The sequence below is a fragment of the Carassius gibelio genome, chromosome A16 (assembly GCF_023724105.1).
Source record: "Carassius gibelio isolate Cgi1373 ecotype wild population from Czech Republic chromosome A16, carGib1.2-hapl.c, whole genome shotgun sequence".
In the NCBI taxonomy this organism is placed as follows: domain Eukaryota; kingdom Metazoa; phylum Chordata; class Actinopteri; order Cypriniformes; family Cyprinidae; genus Carassius; species Carassius gibelio.
This window is the reverse complement of record NC_068386.1, coordinates 6,728,359-6,754,371: the sequence shown is the minus strand read 5'-3', so window position 1 is coordinate 6,754,371 and position 26,013 is coordinate 6,728,359. Positions and strand designations below refer to the sequence as shown.

The window sequence follows — 26,013 nt, the reverse complement described above, 5'->3', positions numbered from 1 at the left end:
TAAATAAATTTCATTTAAACGTTCAATTGCAAGTAGAAAAGTATCTAAAGGGGAAAATACAAAGTTCTAAATTTAAGATTTATATAAATACGCATTATATACATTTATTTGCCACCTGATGGCCATTACAAATTTCCAGTAAGTTTAAAAATAAGACAAACATGAGTCACCTATAATGGAAATTGCTAATCTCCGGGCCGTGCTTAAAGAGTGCCCCCAGTCTTCCAAATTATGCTGTTAGATCATCAGATCTGTTTTCTGTCCAGCAGAGGCTGCAGATATTTCCTGCCATCTGAATCCAGATGTCCTGCACTTTGAAAAATACATCACTGCACAGTACTGCATATTACAAAATCTATTTTTGTAAATACCATTCCTTTAGGAGATAGTTCACCCCAAAATGTTCACCCTGTATGTATATAATGTGTGTGTGTGTGTGTGTGTGTGTAGATAGATAGATCGATGGATAGATAGATATGCTGTTATTAAACAATATATAACATATTTGATCGTGATTGGATAATGTTTGAAACATCTCCTATAGTATTCATGTCTACTGTATTTACGTAGTGTAAGTCATTAGAGCAACTGCTGAGGTACTGTTGCACGACCACCAGCGTAATTAGCACAGGGTTTGTTTTATGGAGGGGCTATTATCACTTGCCATAAACAGCCAAAAGTCGCCATTTCTCCACCCCAGCAGTCAGGCAGGGGCTTTTTACAGGCCTCTTGTACCCACCACACGGCACGCATATGTTTCCTTGTCCTTTCGTGCTCGATCACCACCCTGACACATCAGTCAGTCCTATAGCTAGGCCAGTCCTGTGGCCATTAGTTTCCACCAATGTTGCTCTTAATTATTCAGTGGGTCTTTATAATAAAAACACATTCCTTGAATCACACCGTTTTATAGGTCTTTTGTATATTTTTATATAATGGGCTTTTAAGAATGTAATTAGCGCCACTGTGTTTTAACAACTTTCAACACTTTCATTTTTCTTTCAAATTATTAAATACAAAGATCTTGTAACTTAATATTCAAATGTCCCGCCTTAATTTAAAACACACATCTTTTAGAGTTCTGCATTGTTTGAGAACAACTATTGATTCAAGTTTAATTTAGGGTGCTAGGGTTTTATTTTAAGGTGCTAATGATTAACAACAAAAAAATTAGGGACATTTTGTAAGATTAGATTTGTTTAGGTGGTATGAATAACAGAGATGGGACCAAGTCACACATGTGCAAGTCTCAAGTAAGTCTCAAGTCTTAACCTTCAAGTCTCAAGTAAGTCCCAAGTATTTTTTTCTTGGGCAAGTCAAGTCAAGTCAAGTCACAAGCTATGTCAAGTCAAGTCCAAGTCAAGTCACCTTAATATTGTTATTTTACCTGCAGAATCTGATCTTAATAAAGTTAAAAGACAAGATATAAGTAACTGTCAGTAAATTAAAATAATTTGGATTTGCATTGTAAATACTCATGTTCAGTAAAATACATCATGGAATCAAACAAAATTGTAACTTCCTAAAATTATTTATTTTTCACTTCTGCCAACAGTGTTTGAAATGTTTTACATTTTCAACATTGAGTCCATAAAACAAATAACAGCTAAACATCCAACAGACTCCTCTCTGAACACCTCTCTCTCTCTCTCTCTCTCTCTCAAACACAGTTTTCATACAACATTAAACTGTTACATTTCTTCTCTCTCTCTCTCTCTCTCTCTCTCTCTCTCACACACACACACACTCTCTCTCTCTCGCAGAGCATAGAATATAAATATGACGTATTTTCAGTTGTTTCATACTTTTTTGTTATGTACAGTACAGACCAAAAGTTTGGACACACCTTCTCATTCAAAGAGTTTTCTTTATTTTCATGAATATGAAAATTGTAGATTCACACTGAAGGCATCAAACCTATGAATTAACACATGTGGAAATATATATGGAATTATATACATAACAAAAAAGTGTGAAACAACCAAAAATATGTAATATTCTTGGTTCTTAAAAGTAGCCACCTTTTGCTTTGATTACTTCTTTGCACACTCTTGGCATTCTCTTGATGAACTTCAAGAGGTAGTCACCTGAAATGGTCTTCCAACAGTCTTGAAGGAGTTCCCCGAGAGATGCTTAGCACTTGTTGGCCCTTTTGCCTTCTGTCTGCGGTCCAGCTCAGCCCTAAACCATCTTGATTGGGTTCAGGTCCGGTGACTGTGGAGGCCAGGTCATCTGGCGCAGCACCCCATCACTCTCCTTCTTGGTCAAATAGACCTTGATGCCTTCAGTGTGACTCGACAATTTTCATAGTCATGAAAATAAAGAAAACTCTTTGAATGAGAAGGTGTGTCCAAACTTTTGGTCTGTACTGTACATAACAAAAAAGTATGAAACAACTTAAAATACGTCATATTTATATTCTGTACTGTAATATATATATATATATATATATATATATATATATGTATGTATGCACTTCTCATGATTGGGTAATCGCGGCAGCTACATTCGTTTTTCTGATTAATTGTTTTGCTCTATGAGAAAGACAAGGTAACAAAATATTCGGGGCTTATGCCCCCTTAGCCCAGCCCTAGCGCTGCCCCTGGAATGCGTTTTTTTGACGGCCTGCTAGCGGATCATTAGGGGCCGTTCACATCACGTCTTTTGCGCGCGCAAGTTCGTTATTTCCAATGTAGGCGCGCGGTACGCGGTATGCACGCTCATAATGGAAGCAACGCGCGCGCGTCGCACCGCATCGAGTTAAAAACATCTAAACTTTTCAGAATGCCGCAAGCGCACCGCAGGTCATGTGACAATAACTAACCAATCAGCTTCATCCTTTCCCGTATCAACGTTGAAAGCTCAGCTAAAATGAAGGAACAACTGTTCATAGCTGTATATGGATTGCCATTTTGAAACTAATTTAGTAGCAGAGCTACTGCGAGCGATTTTTAGTGCTGCAAATCCATTTATACTTTGCTGAAATTTCCGCGTCTTCATTGAGAGAGAGCGTGTCATGGATGCTTAGCAACGACAGACGCCCCAGGAGCACTTCTGTCCGAGCGCTTTGGAAAGAAGGAGAAAGCGGAGCGACTAGCGTTTTCCACGCGTTTTTAGGCGCGAACTATTGAAGACAAAAGCGATGACCCTCGGTACCTCTCAGGCTGACATGTTAATGTGATGTGATATCTGATCTAAGTGGGCGTGGTGTGTGTAAGGTAGAGAGGGCATGACTGATGATTGTGTCCTGATCCAGTCACGACGCTATTCTCAGCCTGCGCTCCAGCTGAGTAATCAACTTTATTTAAAAAAAAATAATTTATATATTTTATATTCAAACTGAAAACACGATGTGATTAACACTCAAGTCATTCAAGTCATCGTGTCTCAAGTCAAGTCAAGTCCCGAGTCTTTAACTTCCAAGTCCGAGTCAAGTCTCAAGTCCTAAAAATAGCGACTCGAGTCGACTCGAGTCCAAGTCACCAAGTCACAAGTCCCCATGTCTGATGAATAACAAGCAATCATTAAGTTTATCATAGTATAACGTTTAATGTTATTCAATGTCCAATTTGATTTTACATCCACCTTTTATTTAATTAAACCTCTTAGTCATGTAAATATATATATATATATATATATATATTTAATAGACGTTCTAACAAAGTACTTCAGGCCACAATTAGTTGCATGGTTTTGTGAAATAATATAGCGATTGAGGGTTTAAGGTGTTGTTGACCCAAAACTGACCCAGACAAAATTGTAGCAGAGCAACTTACGCTAGTTAGCATGCTTTCACAGGGTATACAGAACTGATGTTTGAGAAGTGAGAAACCGGTACAGGAGGCAAAAAGCATAAAAAACACTGGCTGCACAGGCACAAGTGTGCCCAATACAGCTTTCTTTCCATAAAACGAGCCCCCTTTTATTTTAGGGACAAAAAATTTCCATTCCACTCAATCAAGTGGTATTATTAAAGGTGGTTCTGCCACAGCACAGCCAAAGAGGTGAAATTAGACTGTTTTTCATTTCACAAGTTTCCATTGCAAACACCAATAGGAGCAAGGTTTTGTTTTTCTGAATAAAGTTAATGTTCCATTGTTTTTTAGCATGCTGATAAGGTCTTTAACGTTTTAAGGCTGGAGTTTTTTCTACTTTCACTGGCTTCTTAGTTCACTCAAGAGAAAAATCTGTCATCATTTACTCACCCTCTTGTTGTTCCAAACCTGTATAACTATTTCCATAGAACACAAGAGGTGAACTTTTGAAGAAAATATCTCTACATTTATGAGAGGTCTTGAGAAGTGATGCAATGCCCAATTCATTGATTGATCTTTTGAGTCCAAGCTTAATGATCTGAATGGTCCATTTCACACAACCATTCTAAATGAGACATGTTTAAAATGTAGAAGAAAGAAAGTCACATGCATCTAGAGCAACATAAGGGTAAATAGATGTTGATAGAGTTTTTATTTTCGGGTGAACTATCCCTTTAATTTACAGATTGCGGTAGGGTTCTCAGGTTTGTTTGTTTGTTTGTTTGTTTGTTTTTTATCCATGACCTTTTCTTCTGTCCTCTATAGAGTTCTGTGTTTAACTATCGTGTCTGGATTATTTGTGCTAAAATGATTCCCAGTCAAATAAAGTAAGCTAATAACACCAAGTCAAATCAAAAAGTGGAAAATTTTAAACTTCTGGCAGAGGATGACAACTGCACTTACACAAAACATTGGCTCAATGTCTATTCATCTGCCCATGCACTTGCTTTTGCAAGTGTGTGTGCATTTATGCTATTACATTTAAAACAGTATGCCAATGTACAATTTTAGACATTTAGTTACATCGTTAAAGCAAAACTGGATTTGCCATTATTCTATTGGCTGATGCACTGATCCAACAAAAATTTAAGTTGCAATAACCAGACAGAGACTTAAAGGGATAGTTTACCTTCGGTTGCTGGTCCCCATTGACTTCCATAGTATGGAGCAAAAAAATTAAATGAGGGTGAACTGTTTCTTTAAGTTCATCCAATAAAAAAAGAAAAAATTCTGTCATCATTCACTTACCCTCACGTCGTTCCAAATGTGTATGACTTTCTTTATGTGGAACACTAAAAAAGATACTCTGAAGGACACCACTGTACATTGAACCCCACTGATTTTCAGCAAACCAGTGTGGTTATATTTAACTAAAATGTCAACAATTATATGTTTTCATTAACTGATTAAAAAAACTGAAATAAAATAAAAATATTAGATGAAAATTTTAAAAAGTTTTCTGGGCTGAAATAATATGTATTTAATATAAAAGTACTAAATTAACAATGAACATGAAAACTAAAAAAGTTTAAGCTAATTCAAATAAATAGTGTTTAAATAGTATATGGACCTAAAGAATGAAAGAATGTCAGGAAATGCCAGTAAATGATGGCATATGTTTCCTTTTTTTGTGTTAACTGTATTTTTGATGTCAAAGTTTTTTTTTTATTCAGAAATTTAGCTGTTGAGGCTGAAAAACTGACAAGCGAGTAGAACATTTTTGCTGAACTGGTGCATAAATTTTGACTTTTTGACTCTCTTAGTTGTGTGCTGTCTATTTCTTTTACTCCTTTTTAAACTCAGTGGATGTCAGCTGTGCTTCCAGATGTCCCTGCTCTCTCTCACCCCATCTCATTAAGAGCCTGTAAAAAAGCTGGAGAGTGGCATCATAAAATCCCCACTATAATGAGTGGTTAAGTGCAAACAAACAAATGCGAGAGAGGTCAAGGGCGGCTGAACTGAAAAACTGCAGACTTTCACACACCGGGGTGATCGTTCCCCATTCTTCCCTGACATGTCCAGGGCAGAGAGTGATTACTGCTGGACAATAGGGCAGCCTGGGACAGACAGACCACCTGTCAGGAGGTGGGGAGGAACCTTAATCAAAATGAAAGAGTCTCGGTATCATGCTGATTAATACAAACCGCCAGAGCCTTTATAGACAGCCGATCCCTTCACTTGGAACGGCCCAGGTTGGCTCACGGGTTGCTCGGCAACAGCGGTACTAAGTGAAGTGTTGGAACTGGCGTGATTAAAGCTCTAGACTACTTTGCTGTAGTGAGTAGCTGTCTCGCTGCAGGAATTCAGCAGCCTGCAAATCCCGCTCAAGTCTACGTATGTTGTAGACTTTGCACAGTCTGTTGTCTCATATTAGATCAATTTCAAAGAGCTTTTACACTTTTATTAGGTACATGTGTTTTATGTTGCAGCAGTCAGGCTTAAAGAAGCAGTGCACCACTTAGTGTTCTATGAGCAATTGTGATTTATTAAGGTTTGCAGTTCTGGCCAACTTCAAGAGAGAGTTCACACACACAAAAAAAATAAAAATTATTTGTCATCATTTATAAACTCTACACTTGGTTCCAAACCTGTATCAGTTTCTTTTTTCTGTTGAGAAAACACATACACACAAAAACACAAAAGATATTTTGAAGAATGTTGGTAACCAAGCAGCTGAGGCTAGCCATTGACATCCATAGTGTTTTTTTTTTCCATACTATATAAGTCAATAACTGCTTCTGTTTTGTTTGTTTTTTACTTCAAATTATTAAATATATTGATTTATAAATTTAATATTAATGAATTTATTAAATATGATACTAATCTCATCTATCTACCTATCTATCTATATATATATATCTTCTTCATAAGTCTTTCCTAGTTAAAAACTTGTTGATGAATAAAATATAATTGATAAAAAAATAATAAATTAAATATGAATTCTGTTTTTTACGTCTCTGTAATCAGATTCAAATAGAAAATTTGCATCCATTTGCTACTTACTCTTTCTTTTTATTTCTGTCTGTCTATTTATCTGTTTCATGAGGCCTTTTAAAGATGACAAACTTTATAGTTAAATTTTTTTTTTATTGTTTCAATGTATTATATTCTACTTTGTATTCAATTTCAAATCACAATTCTGTATCATGTTTGCTACTTCAATACAAATTTAAATTTAGCTATTGAATTGCAATTTAAAAGGGCATGCTCAATTCTGAATTACATGCACCCTGCTGTTCTGGAACTCCTGCCAGAAGACCTTAAATTATGCTGAGGTTTTCAGCGAGCAGGTGAAAGTGAGTATGTGGACTGCAGAACGCTCATACACATGAGTTTGCACATCACTCACCACTTCCCAGTGTTCATGTTTTGCTTATGCAGCTGACAGGCCCAAACCCCTGATTATCTGTCCTTAGCACATAGTATAATCTCCATCCTCTCCTGTCTTCTCCCACCAAATTTGATCCTTCCTGCTCCAGTACCACTAACTCATGCACTGCTATTTTAATCCCCTAGACTCTAAATAAGAATATTTCATGACTCAACAGCGTATTTACTAAAACAGCAGCACAATAGCACATCACACCATTGCCTGTCCTGGGATCTCTCGTCTGTGAGGTTGATGGGAGGAGAATGTGATGGGATCAGGATGGAAGAGAGAACGTGGAGCTATGTGGTCCCCTTTCTAATGCCTCATGGAACAACAGGGTCCTGTAATAAAAATGTACCATGTCCAGTCTTTCTAGACAGGATTATACAAATGTAAGACAGTAAGCATACATGCTAGCATTTACACTGACTACCTCCATGTGTGATATTGCAGACCTCACACATTTTCAGTTACCTTTACTCCTTGGTGCACCTGCCCAACTTCATTTCAGGCTGCTGACGGCTTCTCTCAACGGCCGTCACATAAAGTGACCAAATGACCTCACCTCCTCTTCCCCGCTCCCCATTAGAGCTTGTCGCTGGGACTAATTTATCAGAGAGGTAGGGGGCACAAAGAGGGGCTTTATTCTGTCCCCCCTTCCCATATGAAGATCATCTCCTTTGGAATGTCCACCCCCCACATCGACAGCCACAGACTAAACCATGTTTTATCCCTTACAGCTAAATTCACCAAAGACTATACTCATTAATGAATAATCAAGGAAAAAAAAAAAACGGCCGTTAAATCCCTCTAATCTGAAAAGTGACCTCGCTCTCCAGTGGTAAAAAAACGTTGCTTTACTATAAGTGTTCTAAAAGTTATGGCATTCCCCCCTCCCCCTGCACCTCTTGTGATTGATGAAGCAGCCACAACAGGGGAAACATCGGTCCACCTCATATTCTTATAAACAACAACACGCTGGTTAAGAAAAGCAGGCCTCCCCGTCTACTGCCAGACGTGTAAATAAGCTTCCCTGTGGGAGAAGAGGGAACCACTGCGCTGTGCAGTGCTCTCACGTACACCAGTAATCACCACCATTGTTTATGCTCCACAGCGCGCACACAAAAATACAAGGATTTGTCTTTATGTGGCCAGTGCTGCATATAAACTGAAAATGCATCTCAGACAGGCTAAAACAAAAGCCAGGCAGTGTATTGCCTGTGTGTATTTGCCTGTGACCCCCTCTAGAGGACCACAATGGAACTTCCTCTATTATCGCAACCATATGTTCATTTTCCAGAGATGTTTTTTGAATAGGATTCATAGCTGGATAATATCAGAAACCTGATATATAATATAATGTATTCCAAGTACACGTAAAATTAGATGTAAATAACTTACTAGAAATAAAGAAATGAATTAATTTGTTGTTGATTAATTTCTTGGTTAAGTTCTTGGATAAATGTGTTCTAATTGTGATCTATCTATGTATCTATCAACAGCTATTTCCATTCATCGAGTTCTTGAATTTTGGAAAACGTGATATAATGAAAAAAGCGAGTGCTTGTAGCCCGTGGGGTGTCTGACGCGGGGGGCTCGCCCTCTAAATAAACTTAGGAGTTCAGAGAGGGGAAAGAGACGGCAGAGAGCTGAAGTCATCAGTTACCAGACGAGCACGCGAGCTGAGAGGAGGCGAGAGAAAGGGAGAGATAGTGAATTGCTCAACCGTGAAACCGTGAGCTATCGAGATTGAATAGAGAAGAGCGACGTCTCGGTGACTATTTAGAAATAAAGCGTCAGAGTTTCACTGAAAGTTCCTCGAGATGCTGTGATGAGGATGACGCGAGGACCTCCTACATATTAGGCTCAATAAATAAAGTAACCTTCTCACCTGGACGTGTCGTGCGGAATCACAGTGGGGAATACATACAGTAATTCAGGAAGACAATCCAACTTTAACACCATGCCAGTTTAATTTGATTCCCTCCTCCCCATATTTAAGTTTTGCTTTCAGTGCGCTGGATGGAGAACTAACACTTTCGTTGTTTCCATGGAATGAGTGGCTCTCTCTTTGGATATCTCACAGTGGCACATATGTGGATTGCCTCCAATATGTTACTGCCGAATCGGCCCAGGTGCATTTGGGCCATTGAAAATTCAGTTTCTCTTGCGCGTGAGCACAGCTGGGGCTTCTGCCCGGTTTAGGAATAACTTATTGAGTATTGCACATATCAACGTGCGATAAGGGACATTGACATTGACGGGACAAGCATCATTCCCCTGATTACTATGCAATTACAATTGATCTCCATAGTTTTGATCTTGCATTGTATGGAATACACAAACTGTCAGCATCAAGACTCCAGGCACCGGCTAAACAAACGTAAGTTCCACGCGCTGTTGACCTGATGCTTTACGCACACCTGCACATCTCTTACGGCCTGTTTGTGTGAAGCACATTCATTTTTTTGTAATCATTATGTTTTGAAATACATGCTATGTTATACTTTTTGAAATGATAAATTATTATTTTATAGGTTAAAGTCTATTTTAGGAAATATTGATATTGAATTATCAGGTAATAGGACACGGTTAAGGTTTACTATGAGACTTTTTATAATTTTATTTATTTATTTATTGGCAGTTAATATGAGCCACTCGTCAATTCAAAAGCTAAAAATATAATCAGTGGCCTCGACACTCGCAGTCTTTCCTTTCTGCAGATGATAAAAATCAGTAGGCTCTTTTCAGCAGCTGAAAAATCTACCGAAATGTTATAATGACAACTGTTTTTTACCCCGTTATTTTGAGACAAATAGTCTGGGTTGCCAAGTGTGCGGTTTTTCCCCGTGTATTTTGAGACAAATAGTCTTGGTTGGCAAGTGTGCAGATTTTATGTGGCTTGTGAGGGTTTGACTTATCTCACCAATTGTGGAGCCAGTAAATGCACTATAGGAAAATAGTGTTTCTAATTAAATATGCTAAAATCTAATATTAGACTTTACTTAGAGTAGGCCTACACGCCATATTTTAATAGTCCTATGTCATGTCAAGTTCCTACTTTATTTCTTTATTTTTGTTTATTTAGGCTATTTTGATGTCAGGGTTCGTTCACGCACCATTGAATATTCTTTAGGCTACTTCTGTTCTCCAAAGGCTCGTTTTCATTCGGGAAAAACATCATTATGGCCTCTTCTCTGAATAAGTTTCAAATATGAAATAAAAGTTGTATGGTACTGTGTACATTGTATAAGAAACCACCTGTTCAGTTAAAAGTGTATTGCAAACTTTTTAAATAGGCTTACAGTAAATCAAGCTATTTTCTAAGTGATTCTAAAGTTGATGTTTTTAAAACTTTTTTATAAAATGTTAAAATCTGAGAGAAAAAAATGAATTTTTTTTTTTTTTTTTTTTTTTTTTTTTTTTTAAAGGGGGTTCGGTTTTGTTGGGGTTTTGATTGGTTTTGTTTAGTGGACTGTTTCTGTTACAAAGACTTGGCAACCCCCAAAACAGCGTAGTGTTGCTTGAGATGAACCAGTCTCAGTGAAACTGCGCTCGTCACTTAAGCCTGTTTTTGATCTTTATTGGTTTGGTGGCTTAGTATGAGGAATATTTCACTTGTATCCCACTGTGAGGACAAAACAGCTGCTTAGGCATCCCAGATAAACTTCCGTTGAGGTAAAAGCTTAGAAGACGCGTGAAAATGTGTCACGACAGTGACAGTGACAATGTTTCAATTTATTAGAGACTTTTGAGGTTTGATTCGGACACAACTTATCGGCAAGGGACACACTGCTGATTTTGTCATTTAAATTTTGTTTTAGGTTACGTTGCAGTTCTTATGTTAACATACCTTCCATTAACGAGTCACGTTTTTTGCTTCATTGTCTTGTGCTATCATTGTTGTGGTCAGTGCGAGCATGGAAGTATGAACATGTAAGTAGCATCAATGGTCAGTCCAGTGTCGTGTTTGGATCGCTCTCTAGCGGCCACTACATCACGCAGTTAACCCTTTAGTGCGCTTTTTGGTCCGTTTGTTGACTGTTCTGTTGCTGCTCGCAGAGATATCCCTAAAAGAAGCACAGCGCGTTTCCTGTTTTCTTCCAGTTTGCAACAGAGTCGAGTATATCCTTTGAAAAAAACAGCTGTTTTTGTTTTTATAATTCATGGCCCGAACCTTTCTCACCCCGTCCAGGACCATCTTTATAGCTGAACTGAGCACATCAAATATTTGTACATGTGAAAAAGATTTAGTTTAAAGTAACATGATAAGAAATTCCTCATTTTGTTCAAAAGATCATTTTATTAGATGTATTACTGATGAAGGCAAGGCTATAACCAAATTCTCAGGATTATGGGGGACCATGTGTAATTTGGGGGTCATGTCCCCCTTCGCTGTCTGTGGTTGTTATGGCACTAGATGAAGTGTTTATATGAATATTTTTGGTTTACGGAGAGAGAAACAAAATTTGGATAAACTCTGAATTGCTCTGAAATACGAAATTCATGCATGCCAAGCTCCAGAACTGTGTAATTGAGTATGCTTTTATTTCAATAAGCAAGGAAAACAAATAGGTCTCGAAAGGCTCGATTAGAATGAATGCATAAATATGGTCCAAATTAGCTGGTGACAAAGCCAATTATATGCAACAGAATAGCTTTTGGTATCAGGGAGCCACAAAAATGTCATTGTGGCTTTGTGGCACTCACTGGGTTGTTTCAACTCTGATTGAAAAAAGTGATATTATGGAATTCAAAATACAAAACCCTTATCCATCTTTTCTGTATTAAACCTAGATGCTGTTAGAATTGTGGACTGTGGTCAGGACATTGTCTTCAGCATACTAACTATGTGCTCTCATGTGTCCAGTCAGACTTTGACAGCTAGTTAGTTCAGTACACAACTGTTATTTTGAATTTAAAGAGGGAACGATTTGGGTTATCCTTAAATAGTAGAAATTTCAGCATTTTTTTTTTTTTTGAGCAGGGTGATGGATATTTATATGGTCAAATCTATGCTGGTGGTGTGTGAATGGTGGCAGACACAGTAGCAATGAAGTGTGACAAACGTGATGACCACCATCTATTTGTATCATCAGATGCTGCTAATTAAGAGACTTTGAAACGTTTGTGATGGACAGAAACTTGGGTGAATGAACTAATTTATCAGTTCACAGAGAGTGACCAAACGGTCGCCTGACCTCAAACATTTCCTGTCTTCCGTCTGTGCATGTCTGTGTCTCCGCCTTGATGAGTAAAAGCCACAAGGATTTGATTTGCATTTAAAATAGACACCAACGAATTTGTAACATCCGATACTTATAACATCTGAATATTTTCTTTGCATTTGACTGTTTTGTAAAAGTGCTGAATTTTTTTTTACAATTTGTGTATTTTTAGTATATTCTCTATTTGAGGGTTCTAGGTCGCAGAGGACATAAAATGTGAGGTCACCACAAGAAGAAGCCTCGTAAGTAATGTTCCACACAGCTTTGTCAATGACAGGAAGTTTTTTGAGAATAAAGCCATGGCTGTGTTTTTTAGTAAATTATATTTGCTTGTGTGTGGCCTCCCCATGTTGTGAATATCCCAGGAAATTAATTGTGTGGGCCTGCTTCAATGACTCAAACCACAAGTCTTTGGGCAATAAGTAAACACTTTTATTTAATGTCTATGTCTGACATTTTGTTATTTAATTAAATTTTAACTGTACTGCTTTACCATTAGATTCTGGGAATGCTTGCTTTTGCGGTCTTCGAGTTTGAACCGTGGCGAAGCGATTTCGAATGTTCGGATTTCAGGAGTGCTCGTGTGGTTGTTATGCAAGCCGACCCAAGGGCTGTGGCAGTGCAAGGGCAGGCAGAATTCCTCAGGGTAAAGGGTTCTGTGAATCAGAGAGCTTTGGCAGGAACACATGTGGGCAAATGGACAGCAGTTGTAAAGATTGCTTAGATATGTCAAACAGAATATCCTTGATCTATGGCAATCTGGCAGCCAAGAGAATCGCGGAGGGAGACAGAAACAAACAACAACGATGCCCTAGACAGAGTTCAGTAGTATGGAATGTAAGAGCAGGTTGAAAACATCTTTCTGTCTGTCTGTCTATTTTGGCTTTTGTTCAGTAAGGATGCATTATGCATTAAATTGATCTAAAGTGTTAATAAAACATTACAATACAATAATAAAACATTACAATACAATATATATATATATATACACAGTATTTTCCGGACTATAAGTCACACTTTTTTTCATAGTTTGGCTGGTCCTGCGACTTATAGTCATGTGTGACTTATTTATCAAAATTAATTTGACATGAACCGAGAGAAATGAACTGGAGAAATGAACCAAAAGGAAACATTACCATCTACAGCTGCGAGAGGGCGCTCTCTCGCGGCTGTAGATGGTAATGTTTTCTCTTGGTTCTAAATAAATGCGACTTAGGGTGCTTTCACACTAGCACTTTTGGTGCGCACCCGGGTTTGATTGACGTCAGAATTCGGTTCGTTTGGATGATGTGAACGCTGTCTTCCATACTCGGATGCACACCCCCGAACCATACCCGAGTCCGCTTAAAAACGGTGGTCTGGCGTACGCTTCTTGTAAACTTTGTTACAGTCCGCTGCTTATATGAAAGCAATTGTACTAAATCGCAGAATGAACCGCTTTTAATGACAAATTATTTGATGAAAATGTGTGTTTGTGTGTGTTTCACTCACTTTCCTGATGAGCGTGACTGACACGCTGCAAGCAGAGAGCTGTACATCTCATTTATGTTCGCCTTCAACGTTCTTTAGAGCATTTTCAGTAAATTCGTAAGACAGACGCAAGTGCCGTTATGTACTGAAGCTTTATCAACGAAACGAACAGTCCCAAAACATAATACATAAAAGTGCAGAGAGTAATGTTATGCATTTGCCGCCTTCTCCTGCGCTGTCGTTACCAAGCAACGGGGTAAGCAGCTGCTGACTTGATGACGCAAGCGAACCGCGGGTCGGACTCAAATATTATAATATGAACACAGTCCAGTGGGGGCAGGGGGAGGGGGGAGCAACCGAACTCGGGTTCGGACCAGGCAAGTGAACCAAGTGTGAAAGCACCCTTATAGTCCTGTGCGACTTATATATGTTTTTTTCCTTGTCATGACGTATTTTTGGACTGATGTGACTTCTAGTACTCAGGTGCGACTTATAGTCCAAAAACTACGGTATATATATATATATATATATATATATATATATATATATATATATATATATATATATATATATATAAATATATATATATATATATATATATATATATATATATATATATATATGGATATGTACCTCTGTGCAATTTTTGTGCAACACCATTTTTACGTACCTTACTGCACGTTTCGCCACAGTTTCAAACAGAAATGTCATCTGAGTGGTGCTAAAACACTGGTTCAATTCGTGAACCCTGGCATGTTTTTATCATGTTGATATAGGTACATATTGCTGTGTTTTATTATGTTACTTCTGGTAGGTATTGCAGGGGTTCAGAATTCAAATATCCGGGGACTGTCTCTAAAAGTTAGTGCTCTATCGTGTTAGAAATATGCCTTACACCAAGCCCAAACCTAAACCTACCTGATAGTGTTAACAAATGCAAAACTGATATAAATGCAACCATGCCATTTGAACTACCTTATATGCAGATTTGAAATGCTTTGTCGAACCATGGTTACACAGGATTCAAACCAGACCTCCTCACCTCTCAAGTACGCAAACCTAACGCCTATGAAAACCCATAGATATGAAGCTGGATATGTGCGATGCTAACATCCAGAAGCATCAGTTGTCAAATCTCCCAGCATATAAATATTGTTTTGAAGGTTTCAGAGTTTTACTGCCTCTAGTGTTTATTTTGGAAACTGGAGTGCAGTGCACCCAGGTACATTTATGCCATGAGACCAGGTAGAAATCATTATATTAGAATGATTTCTGAAGGATCGTGTGACACTGAAGACTGGAGTAATTGCTGCTGGAAATAGGGATCCTCGTTTCCCATACTTTTTAAACGGCTGCCCTATTGTTTAGGTTTGTGGATGGTTGTAAAAGTCCTCAATATGTAACATCCTTTCAAGTCATATCATTTCAAATGGAATAAAACTTAAAGTAGAAGCTATTTTTTTAAAACCTCTGTGAAGTTGAGCTAGACCAATCTTCATTGCACCCTACCTCACCCTCATCCAGATGCTCTGATTCAGTCTCTTCTAAAATGCAGAGCCTTTAACCATCTGAGACTGACCTTTGAAAAACACCTGGAAGCGATTGACTTCAATCACAGATGCACCTTGAAGCAGCCGAGGAGCTGCTTGTTTTTTTACTCTGCCGAATTTAGTAAGGTACTTCACTGTACTTTACAGTATGATGCGATTAGATCAGTGAACGTCTGTTCTTCTCACAGTAACTGTGAACTCAATCACTTTTGACTTCTTCAGTTCCCGAGCCAAAACAACAAGGCCATAGTGCATAGATATTATTCACAACCCCTTGAGCAATAAACTGAAGAAAACATTCTCTCAAAACACATGGAATAAAGTCAGGCCTATTTCTCAGAAATATTGTCTAGTTTTGTTTCAAGTTGCTCTCTCAAGAAGGTTTTCAGGTTAGCAATCAGCTATATATTTTAAAGGTAAATCTTATCTTAAGAGATTTGTGAGTGAGAGTGTTTTATAAATATGTCACTGGGACATTGAGAAACCTCTTTGTCATGCATTTGTGGTGGGCGATTTCAGCATGTATTTGCAGCTGGAAGTATCCAGTGGAGACTAGTTGATTCTGTCTGGGTTTTATGTCACAGTAAGGCCACTCAGTTTGTGCGCTTATGAACACAACTGCTACTGTGCTGCCGTTTGCGTGCAAACACCGGTATGCAACGTGTCCCTGTTGATTCGTTTCACTGCCGGGAGAATCCACAGATGACTGTGCTTCCTGTTGTGTTTATTATTACACTACATTATGGTCACTGTTGTAGTCTTAATTGATGGCTCTGTTCTTTCCTTTGAGAAGCTGGAATCATTTAGTTGTACCCACCAATCTTGTTTGCTCTTATAAATGTTGAGAATGTCCAAGTAAATACCAAGTATGTTTTTCGTAACTAACTGCTGGCAGAAGAAGCAAGTCTTTCAGTTTGGTTTTCAAGACTTTGCATACATTTGGATTGCTACACATTATATTATTATGTTTACTGAAATGACATTTTTGCATATATATATACATATACAGTACAGACCAAAAGTTTGGACACAACTTCTCATTCAAAGAGTTTTCTTTATTTTCATGACTATGAAAATTGTAGAGTCACACTGAAGGCATCAAGGGCTATTTGAGCAAGAAGGAGAGTGATGGGGTGCTGCGCCAGATGACCTGACCTGAACCCAATCGAGATGGTTTAGGGGTGAGCTGGTCCGCAGACAGAAGGCAAAATGGCCAACAAGTGCTAAGCATCTCTCGGGGAACTCCTTCAAGACTGTTGGAAGACCATTTCAGGTGACTACCTCTTGAAGCTCATCAAGAGAATGCCAAGAGTGTGCAAAGCAGTAATCATAGCAAAAGGTGGCTACTTTGAAGAACCTACAATATGACATATTTTCAGTTGTTTCACACTTTTTTGTTATGTATATAATTCCATATATAATTTCACATGTGTTAATTCATAGTTTTGATGCCTTCAGTGTGAATCTACAATTTTCATAGTCATGAAAATAAAGAAAACTCTTTGAATGAGAATTTTGAATGAGAAACTTTTGGTCTGTATTTTTTTTATATACATATATATATATATATATATATATATATATATATATATATATATATGGCATTTTTTTTTTTCAGAGGAAGTGCACAGAGAACAGGAAATGATGAGAAGTGAAATTTCGTATTCAGTTGGCATTGCACATACAGTATGAGTACCGCAAAAAACAATATGAAGTTTGTTTTTGCATGCCATTTATCAGCGGATTTATCTGAAATATATTATTCCACAACAACAGACCGCAAAGCCAAAACCAAAACCAAAAAATTATTCAGGCAATTTAGGAATCCCAGCCAGGACATGCCCAGGAAAAAGAGGACATATGGTCACCCATATATCCATTACACTTTTCAGACCTTTACATTTGTATGCATAATTTTTTGAGCACACATGTTGTTTGATCCTAAAGTCAAATTGATGTTTCTATCACAGAGGGTTCAGGGGTGAGCTCCCAGGGATGCCAGGGAGGCTGTCAGACCTGCTCGGTTTACAATGGCTGTCTGACCTGCAAACCCAAGCTTTTTATTCACCTTGAGAGGGACGGGATGAGGCAGATTGGAGTGTGCCTGCCCTCCTGCCCTAATGGTTTCTACGGCACCCGTTCCCCTGACCGGAACGACTGCATAAGTAAGACACGTTTACCTCAGCTTCTCTTTGAAATATATACTCTACAGATGTATTTATGTCTTGGCTATGGACATTGATGTGTATACTACAGCATTCTCTTCTCAGCTCAGGCAATGTGGTAATGAGTGTGTAACCTGTCTTCCAGAGTGTGGGTCAGAGTGCGAATCGTGCTTTAACAGGCACTTCTGTCTGCACTGCAGAGCGGGCTCCTATTTGCACAAGGGCAAGTGCATGGAGAGCTGTCCAGATGGGCTGATGCCCAGCGAGACCAAGAAAGAGTGTGTACCTGGTGAGCGCCCAGTTTACAGTCACAGAAAAGGTTTTACCATCATTTTTATGTGGCCGACCACCAGTTTAGATTTCAAAGCTTGGACTAAATCCTCATCAACTTGACATGAGCGTCATGTAACAGAAATGAAATGCTTACCTAGAGTCACAAAACAGTGAGGTACAAACATAGATGATTTAAGACGCTGGGGGAAAAAAAGAATATATATATCGCAGACTTTCAAAAGCTAGATATATTAGAGAGAGGATCATTCAAATGAACAAATTCACTAAAATAAATCTAAACATTAAAGAGCACATTAGAGAGAGTGCTGTCTGAATGAACAGATTCATTCAAATGAATCAGACTTTCAAAAGGTACAAATCAGAGAGACGAATATCTTAATAAACTGATTTACTTGAATGAATATGACTTTCCACTGCTACATATTAGACAGATGGCCATCTAAATTAACTGATTTACTGCATATTAGATGGATGATTATTACTAGAATAATTCAGACTTCTTCAAACTAGTTTGGATAAAGTGGTTTGTTAAAAGCTACAGTATTATGAACATAGCTGAACACTTTCAGAACAAAAGCTGTCCCCCCCAATTACCCCTACAGACGGCATATTAGTACCTTTAAAGTACATAGTGATTCCTAAATTGTATGTTTTTGTACCTCTTGAAAAGGTATCACCCCAGTGACAACTTTTGTACCTTTTCAGTAGTGTTATTGTCAAGTGTTGAGAGCAGACTGAAATATGTTGTCCAGTTAGTGACTACTCAGTTCTTCTAGTGAAGCTAACTGTGTGTGTGTGTGTGTGTGTGTGTGTGTGTGCAGCATGTCCTGCGGACTGCGACTCCTGTGATAGTGATACGTGTACGAGGTGTGTGCCGGGACATTACCTACTACATGGGCAATGTTATCCTGTCTGCCCAGACGATTTTGAGCCCAATAACTTAAATGAGTGCATCCCAACAGGTTAGTCTCTAACATAGCACCTGCTATCAAGACACTTCTGTATGTGTGAGTCTTCACTGACTTGTTAACTGTGTTTTAGTGCACTGTGATGTGGGCGAGTGGAGTGAATGGGGCCCCTGCTCACGCTCAGGTAAAACCTGCGGCTTCAAAAGGGGCGAAGAAACAAGGACCAGGAAGGTCCTACAGAATCCCTCTCCAATGGGAAGCCCGTGCCCTATGACTTCTGATAAGAGGGAATGCTTTGTCAAAAGAAAAAGATGTAAGTGGCCAATATAATTATTAATAAATAGACCCAAATATCACTGAAAACTGTAAGTCTGATCACTTAGAGGAGTAAAAAGCTGCATGATTTGAGGTATCATTAAAACCATAACCCTACGTGTGAGCAATAACAATAGTGGTGCTTGACTTAGTGAATGGAATAGCCAGTAGGATGTTGTACAGTTTCCACTGTTTTCTAACAAAAAACATTGACTCTACTTATTTTATTTAATATATAAATGCTTGTTTTGGATCGTCTGGATAATTATAAAAGGGGACAGAAATATTTCCCAACTGATGCAAAACAAATACATGAAACAGATTCAAGGATCTTTGCAGTTGTAAGCTTGACCATATTTGGACAGTTATGTTTTGAATGTTTATTTGGGTAAGTGGTATTTGTGGGACATTGCTGCTTTATGACAGACAGCAGGCAAACCCGACAGCTCATCACTCTCCACCTCATAAAGACTCAGGGCCTCAGTACAGAGAAAGAGAACAGCTGAAAATAAAAAGGGGATGGAGATTTGCATGTGAACTTTTTTAGACTCCAAAGACCAATGATATGGATTGATCTCACACACAGATTCAACAGTAAAACACAGACACATACACACACACACAACATGCCAAATGTGGCCCTGGACCAAAAGCTCTGTAGGCAACATATTAAAGAATCATAGGCACATTTATGATGCAGATATATTTATTTTCCCCGCAGACATGCTGTAATCCGTTGACTTTTGGGGGGCATAAAATATAACTAATAATTGTAAAAAAAATATAATAATAATAATAATCATTTGAAATAATTAAAAAAAAAACAGTTTTACCCTAATGCTTGTTAAATTATTGGGTCTCCAAATTCTATAGTAGTGTAAGAATTCAGAAAGAGTTTATTGCCAAGAATCTTTGCACATACAAGGAATCTGTTTTAGTATTCTGTATTTTACTTTGCATAAAATATAGAATTAAACTTGTTGGACAAAACAAAATATACCCTGAAATATATATTTTATGCTCTTTAAATTATGAGGGCCCTCCAATATAGCATTGCATAAATAGTTTCCAAAGAAGGAATCCCATGATACACTGTGAGTAAAAATAAATAATTAAATAAATAATTAAATAAATAATTAAAAATCTATAATAAAAGATGGTGCACGAAACAAAACATTGTAGACACATACTTACATACAGATAGATAGATTAATGTTAAATTGAAGTGAGGAGTGTTGTATCAGTCCGCTGGGGGCCATGAGTGAGGGGTGCGTTTTATACACTGCAGGCTCGGTTATCAACCTCGACCCCGCTTGTGATTACCCAGCTCCCCCAACTCCTGAAACATCAACTGCGCACTAATTATCTGCTGGGGTTCTGTCCTGTTCGTGTTTATGTTCCACATACACCAAGAGGGTCAGTGGTCTGACCCCCGCCAACTCAAAGTACTCCCACTGACACTGATGCATCCTCCTTGTCCACCCCCGACTCCTGATACATACAAACACACACACACATATGCAACTGTTTTACTTGTTGTTTCCCCAGCCAAATCCCTCTCCATTCTTCTCTCGTTACTTGTCATTTGTCTTTCTTTCCTGTTCTCCCTCTGACTAATCCTGACCTTTTTCTTGCATAGTTTGTCCAAACGCAGCCCTGCGTCTGGCCCCTGTCCTTTCCCTTTCAGGCTTCGTGACTCTAAATTCAACTCCTAGTGTGCCTTTTTTTCCTTTCTTTTTTTTTGCTCAGTTTTTTAATGTTGGTCATATATATTTGGGGTCCGTTTAAAGAAAATATATTTTTTTTTAATCAAGGATTAAACTGAATAACAGTAAATGTTACAATGTAATGTACAGTAATGTTACCAAAGTTGATCTTTTGATGGTTTAAAAAAAAAAATCTATTATTTAGCTTTTTTTATTATTTTACTCATAAAAGAATCCTGGAAAAAAAAAAGTATAATGTTTTTTACAAAAAAAAACATTAAGCAGCACACCTGTTTTCATCAAATTCATACATACATAAATATTTAAATAAATTATTTACAATTATAATTTGACAATATTACTGTTTTTACAGTATTTTTTATCAAATAAATGGCACCTTTGAGAGACTTCTTTCAAAAAATGGGAAACTTTTGAATGGTAGCATACATATATATATAATTTGTGTGCGTTTTTGTGTGTACAGGTTTTACCTACATTGTAGACATCAAATATATTTAATAAATATACTTAAATATACGAAGTATACTCAAAGCCCGGGCATTCCTCCTGTGGGACGAGCCAAAGCCCTTAATCCCTGCCTGGCTCCTCCCAAAATCCACCGGACGGTAGCACGCCTGCCAGGGAGGATGTGACCCCCTCCACCCCACCCCATCTCACCCCCGTGGTTCATTGCACTGATATTATATCCCATTTCAACCATCTCCTCATCTGTGTTCTTAGCAGCAGACTGGGACGATTTGGGTTGTCAGGGTTGACTTTAGTGTTTCACCTTTTACTGACTGTGCATTTACTCCACACATTCTTCCATCTGTCCTGACACACTTTTCACTTTTACTTTTCTCCCCTCTCAATCACTCTTTCTAGAATGATGTATAATCGGAGCCAGATGACTCCTCATTTCACCTATGTTGAAACATTTAGATGGACACAACTATGAGACAAACTCATTTCAAACCATTCCAGGCTTGCACCATATCTTAGAGGAGGGTGGAACTGCAATCATTGATTCATCCAGAAATTATGAATAGATCCATTATCATGTGGCTATTTTTAGCTGTAGAACTGCTGTAGCACCTGTAAACGTGTGCATTGATTTAACTTTAATTGTAAGCCCTTTATAATCACAGAGTAAAACCATTTATTTTAAAACTTTATTGCTCATAATTGCACTTTATTGAATCCTTCAAATGTCTGTTTTTTTTTTTTTTTTTTTTTATAAATTACTACTTTTATTCAGCAGGATGTATTAAATTGAAAAACAGTGACAGTAAAGAAATAAATCTGTTATTTTGAATTTTATATTAATCAAATAAGAATTATCATGGTTTCCACAAAAAAATAATAAGCATCACAAGTGCTTTCATCACTGTTAATAATAAGACATTTTCTGAAGAATCATGTGACAATAAAGACTGAAAGGCTGAAAATTCAGTTGTGCCATCACAGAAATTTATAAAAAATTTAATTGAAAGAGAGCAGTTCCTTTTTGATAATATTTCACAGTTGTACTGTTTAAATTGTATTTCTTATCAAATAAATAAAGCTTTAAAAAATGTTTACCAATCCAAATTTTGTACAGTAGTGTATACCTCACAATGATGAGTTTAGGTCTCATATTGTGACCTAATTTTAAACTCTTATCTACTTTTTAATATTTTAAATGCAGTTTTACACTTTTACGCAGAAAAAGGCTTCCTTAACTAAAGGAATATATCTTTGATGTCTCAATCTCAAGAGATCTCTTGGATATCTAAGTTGTTTCTCTTGGATAGCAATCAGATTAAATGGAGAACAAATGGAAACGTTCCTGTTGAGACTTTACAGTTTCTCTGATAATGCTGAAAAAAACTGTAATCTCAAATGTAAAAAAAAAAAGTAATCTCATTCGATATGATGTCATATATTTCAATATTCCTGCAAGACCCAATTATCTGAGCAATGTTACCCATATTAAATTAACACTTTATTTATACAGTATGTCACATTCATGTCAAAACTGACTAACTCCATTAGGTCTTGTGTCTGAGCTTTGAAAGAGCAACCTCTGAGCCATGAAACTTTCCTCAACAGTTGCATCTGCTTCAGGGGTGGCGAGCAGATGCTCAAGAACATGTTCCATTCCTGAGGAAATCGCTTGTATCCCAATCGTTGTATGACCGTTTACTGAAAAACCTGACAGCCTTCCAGCTCTGAAAGGGTGGCAGTAAACATATCCAAAATGATCACCACATGAGCTCTGGTCGTGTTATGCCTTGGTTTATGGGAAAAGCAGAGGATTACGCCTAATCCACTGATCTCCAAATCATTACGACAAAGACAACAGTGTACGCAGAGGGAACTTCCTGTGTTTAAAGAGACGGGACGGCGAGAGGGGAGGTGATGACAGCGAGTGAAATGTGTGTGTGTGTTTTGCTTGGTCAGACACCGTACATGAGTCAGCCTGTTCATAATGCGCAGTACAATCACAGCAGATTCAAGCCTGCAGGAGGTGGAGGGGATTTCGCTACATCCTCTTAAACTAGCTTCGTTCACAAAGCAAGAGTCGTGCATCTTCATGGGCAAGTTTATATCAACAGCCGAGGCTACAATGGCACCCTATCTCCCTGGCTGGACCCCAGGAATGTGTGGGTTGGTGTGGGTTGCAGCAGGCAGGGAGTCCGGCGAGAGTCCGGGGAGTGGGGGCGTTGTCCACCTCAGCGCTTTTCCGATCCTCATCCGTGCCCCACAGATAAGCCTCTGACAATAAAGAAAATTGGCTAGCCATGACTATTAAGCAACAGCAAGATAAAGTAATATTAACAGAATTTTCGGTTGCACTTTAATTTACAGTACTAACATGTACTTATTGTGTACTTACAGTGTATTTATCTAAGAAAGTTCTGGTAATACTAGGTAACTGCATGGGATAGGGTTAGGTTTAGGGGTAGATTTAGGGTTAGTACCTAGTTATTACATAGTTATTGTAATAACTATAATAAGTACATAGTATGTACATGAGGAACAGGACTTTCTATTTTTGATGTGCTTCTCAGTTGTTCGCTTATTCGGGTGTAAAATGTTCAGCTGGGTGGCTTCACCTCGGTTGTTCATCTTGACAGTTTTATTCCAAATAGACGTACTGTACGCTTATTTCAGGAATATTCCTGGAAGAAACCGGAGTGGTTGCCCAAGAGCGCAGTGCTGATAAAGTTCTCTGACTCTGCATTTGATGGGTCAACCCCACCTTTTTGCGTTTCTGCTGTCTAATTGGCACAGAAATGAAAATGCTGTCATAATTTACTCACCTTCATGTTATTGTTTGGAGAATATTTGAAGAATCTTCACTTTTCTGCACAACACTTATAGTGGCCAGACTGATCAAAAAAGGGTCAAAAACTACTATATTATCATCCACACCAACGCACGATCACATTCTGTTTATTATATGCATAGTGTTGCTACATTAAATGCTTGAGCTCTTTAAAACAGGATGGGTTCTGATTGGCTGTCAATGTTTTTACCACTCATCACATGGAAAAAAATTTATTGTTCTGAAAGTGATTGCAACCTTATCCTTTCATCGTCCACACCACACTAGGATTGATTCATTGTCATCCATCATACAGCTTCAGAAACTCTTTTTTTAGGTGACGATTTTATTTTGTGCTTTTGTCATTTTAGGTTTTTTTTTTATTTATTTCTATAATACTTTTAGTTTAGTTTGAAATGTCACTAAAAATCTCAGGTTTGGAATGAGAGGGTGAGAATATAATGACAGAAACCTCATTTCTAGGTGAACTATCCCTTTAAAACACTGATAAACCATCACTTGACAGTGTGAAAGAAAGAATGAAATTGAAAAAAGTTGCTGTACATGACTGTCATCTTGTGGTAGACCAGACACAACCAGTTACACATTCCACCAAAAGGTCCTGCTGTTTCACAACTTCATAAATGGTTCTTCATCCTGGATTCCATCAAACTCTTAATAATGGAAGTGATGATTGCCGAAAGGGATGTCTCCCAACCAAAACAGCTGGACATTAAGAACAATGATCAACTTTGGTTGAGTGAGTAATGCCTTCTGGAGCCGGACAGAGATGAAGGATGATGGAAAAATCTCTAAAGCCTGTTTAATTGAATGATAGAGTAATTCAACAGGCCTGTCAGCGTCAGCATGATATTATTCTTATGTGTACTTTTTCCAGTTACAAAACTTTCACTTATCCCAGATTAATGTGCATAAACACTGTAAGTAATTTTCCTGGAAAGTGTAAGCACTGGGGTGTTTAAAAACATTACTCATAAGCATCCCAAATTACCCAACCCAAACCGTAAGTGTTATCATGTAAGTTGCTTGTCCTGTGGATTTCTTCATGTTTTTTGAAAGAAGTCTCTTCACCAAGGCTGCATGTCTTTGAACACAACACAGCAAAATCAGTAATATTTTGAAATATTACAATTCAAAAACATTTTTCATTTGAATATGTTTTGTGATATTCGTTGTAATTTATTCTTCTTTTTCTTAAGACGTGATTTAATCTTGTGATGGTTCACTGCTCCAGTCTTCAGTGTCACATGATCATTCAGAAATCATTCTAATATACTGATTTGGTGCTCAAGAAACATGTTTTTGTGGATACCATCATACATGTTTTCAGGATTCAAAGGTTTAATAAAAAGGGTTTTTTCAAATATATAAATCAATTTAATTAATTCTTGCTTAATAAAAGTATTACATTTCTTTTAGAAAAACTTTTTTTTATTACATTTTCAAAAAATGTTAAATTTTTTGAGGCAGCATGTACTATTACTTATCTAAGTGATCAGATTTTTACTGAAAAAAAAAAAAAAACACTTTATATATTTCATATTAATATTTACTAGAATAATTGTTGCAAAATGCCTTAAGCTGTCACCATTTGTATTCTCAGGTAAGCCGAAAGGTCAGCGACGGAGAGAGAAGAAAAAACACTTAAATCTGCAGGATAAAGACAACGGTGAGGCCCGTCGAGAGAGGAAGAGAGAACGAGAGAAGGAGACGATCGACCGAGAGGCTTCAGAAAGCCGGAACAAAACAGAGCACCGTCGCCGGAGGGACCAGAGCAGAGACGCTGGAACAGTATAAGCTCCTCACTGCTCCTCTGCCTTTCTTTCCCCTATCAGGCCATGTCACCCCCTCACCCTCTTAA

General features: G+C 37.8%; 1 protein-coding gene across 1 annotated transcript in view; it reads left to right on the top strand.

Annotated features, from left to right (window-relative positions):
- The first annotated feature begins 8,826 nt into the window (after window positions 1–8,826).
- LOC128030033 (R-spondin-3) overlaps window positions 8,827–26,013 on the top strand; it is a 17,806-nt gene continuing 619 nt past the window's right edge. Inside the window, exons 1-6 of the mRNA XM_052617502.1 lie at window positions 8,827–9,568; window positions 17,404–17,598; window positions 17,744–17,887; window positions 18,714–18,854; window positions 18,934–19,113; window positions 25,756–26,013. The exon at window positions 25,756–26,013 is cut by the window's right edge and continues 619 nt beyond it. Coding sequence (XP_052473462.1) covers window positions 9,475–9,568; window positions 17,404–17,598; window positions 17,744–17,887; window positions 18,714–18,854; window positions 18,934–19,113; window positions 25,756–25,949 — 948 coding nt within the window. The 5' untranslated portion in view covers window positions 8,827–9,474 and the 3' untranslated portion in view covers window positions 25,950–26,013. The remainder of the gene's footprint in view (window positions 9,569–17,403; window positions 17,599–17,743; window positions 17,888–18,713; window positions 18,855–18,933; window positions 19,114–25,755) is intronic.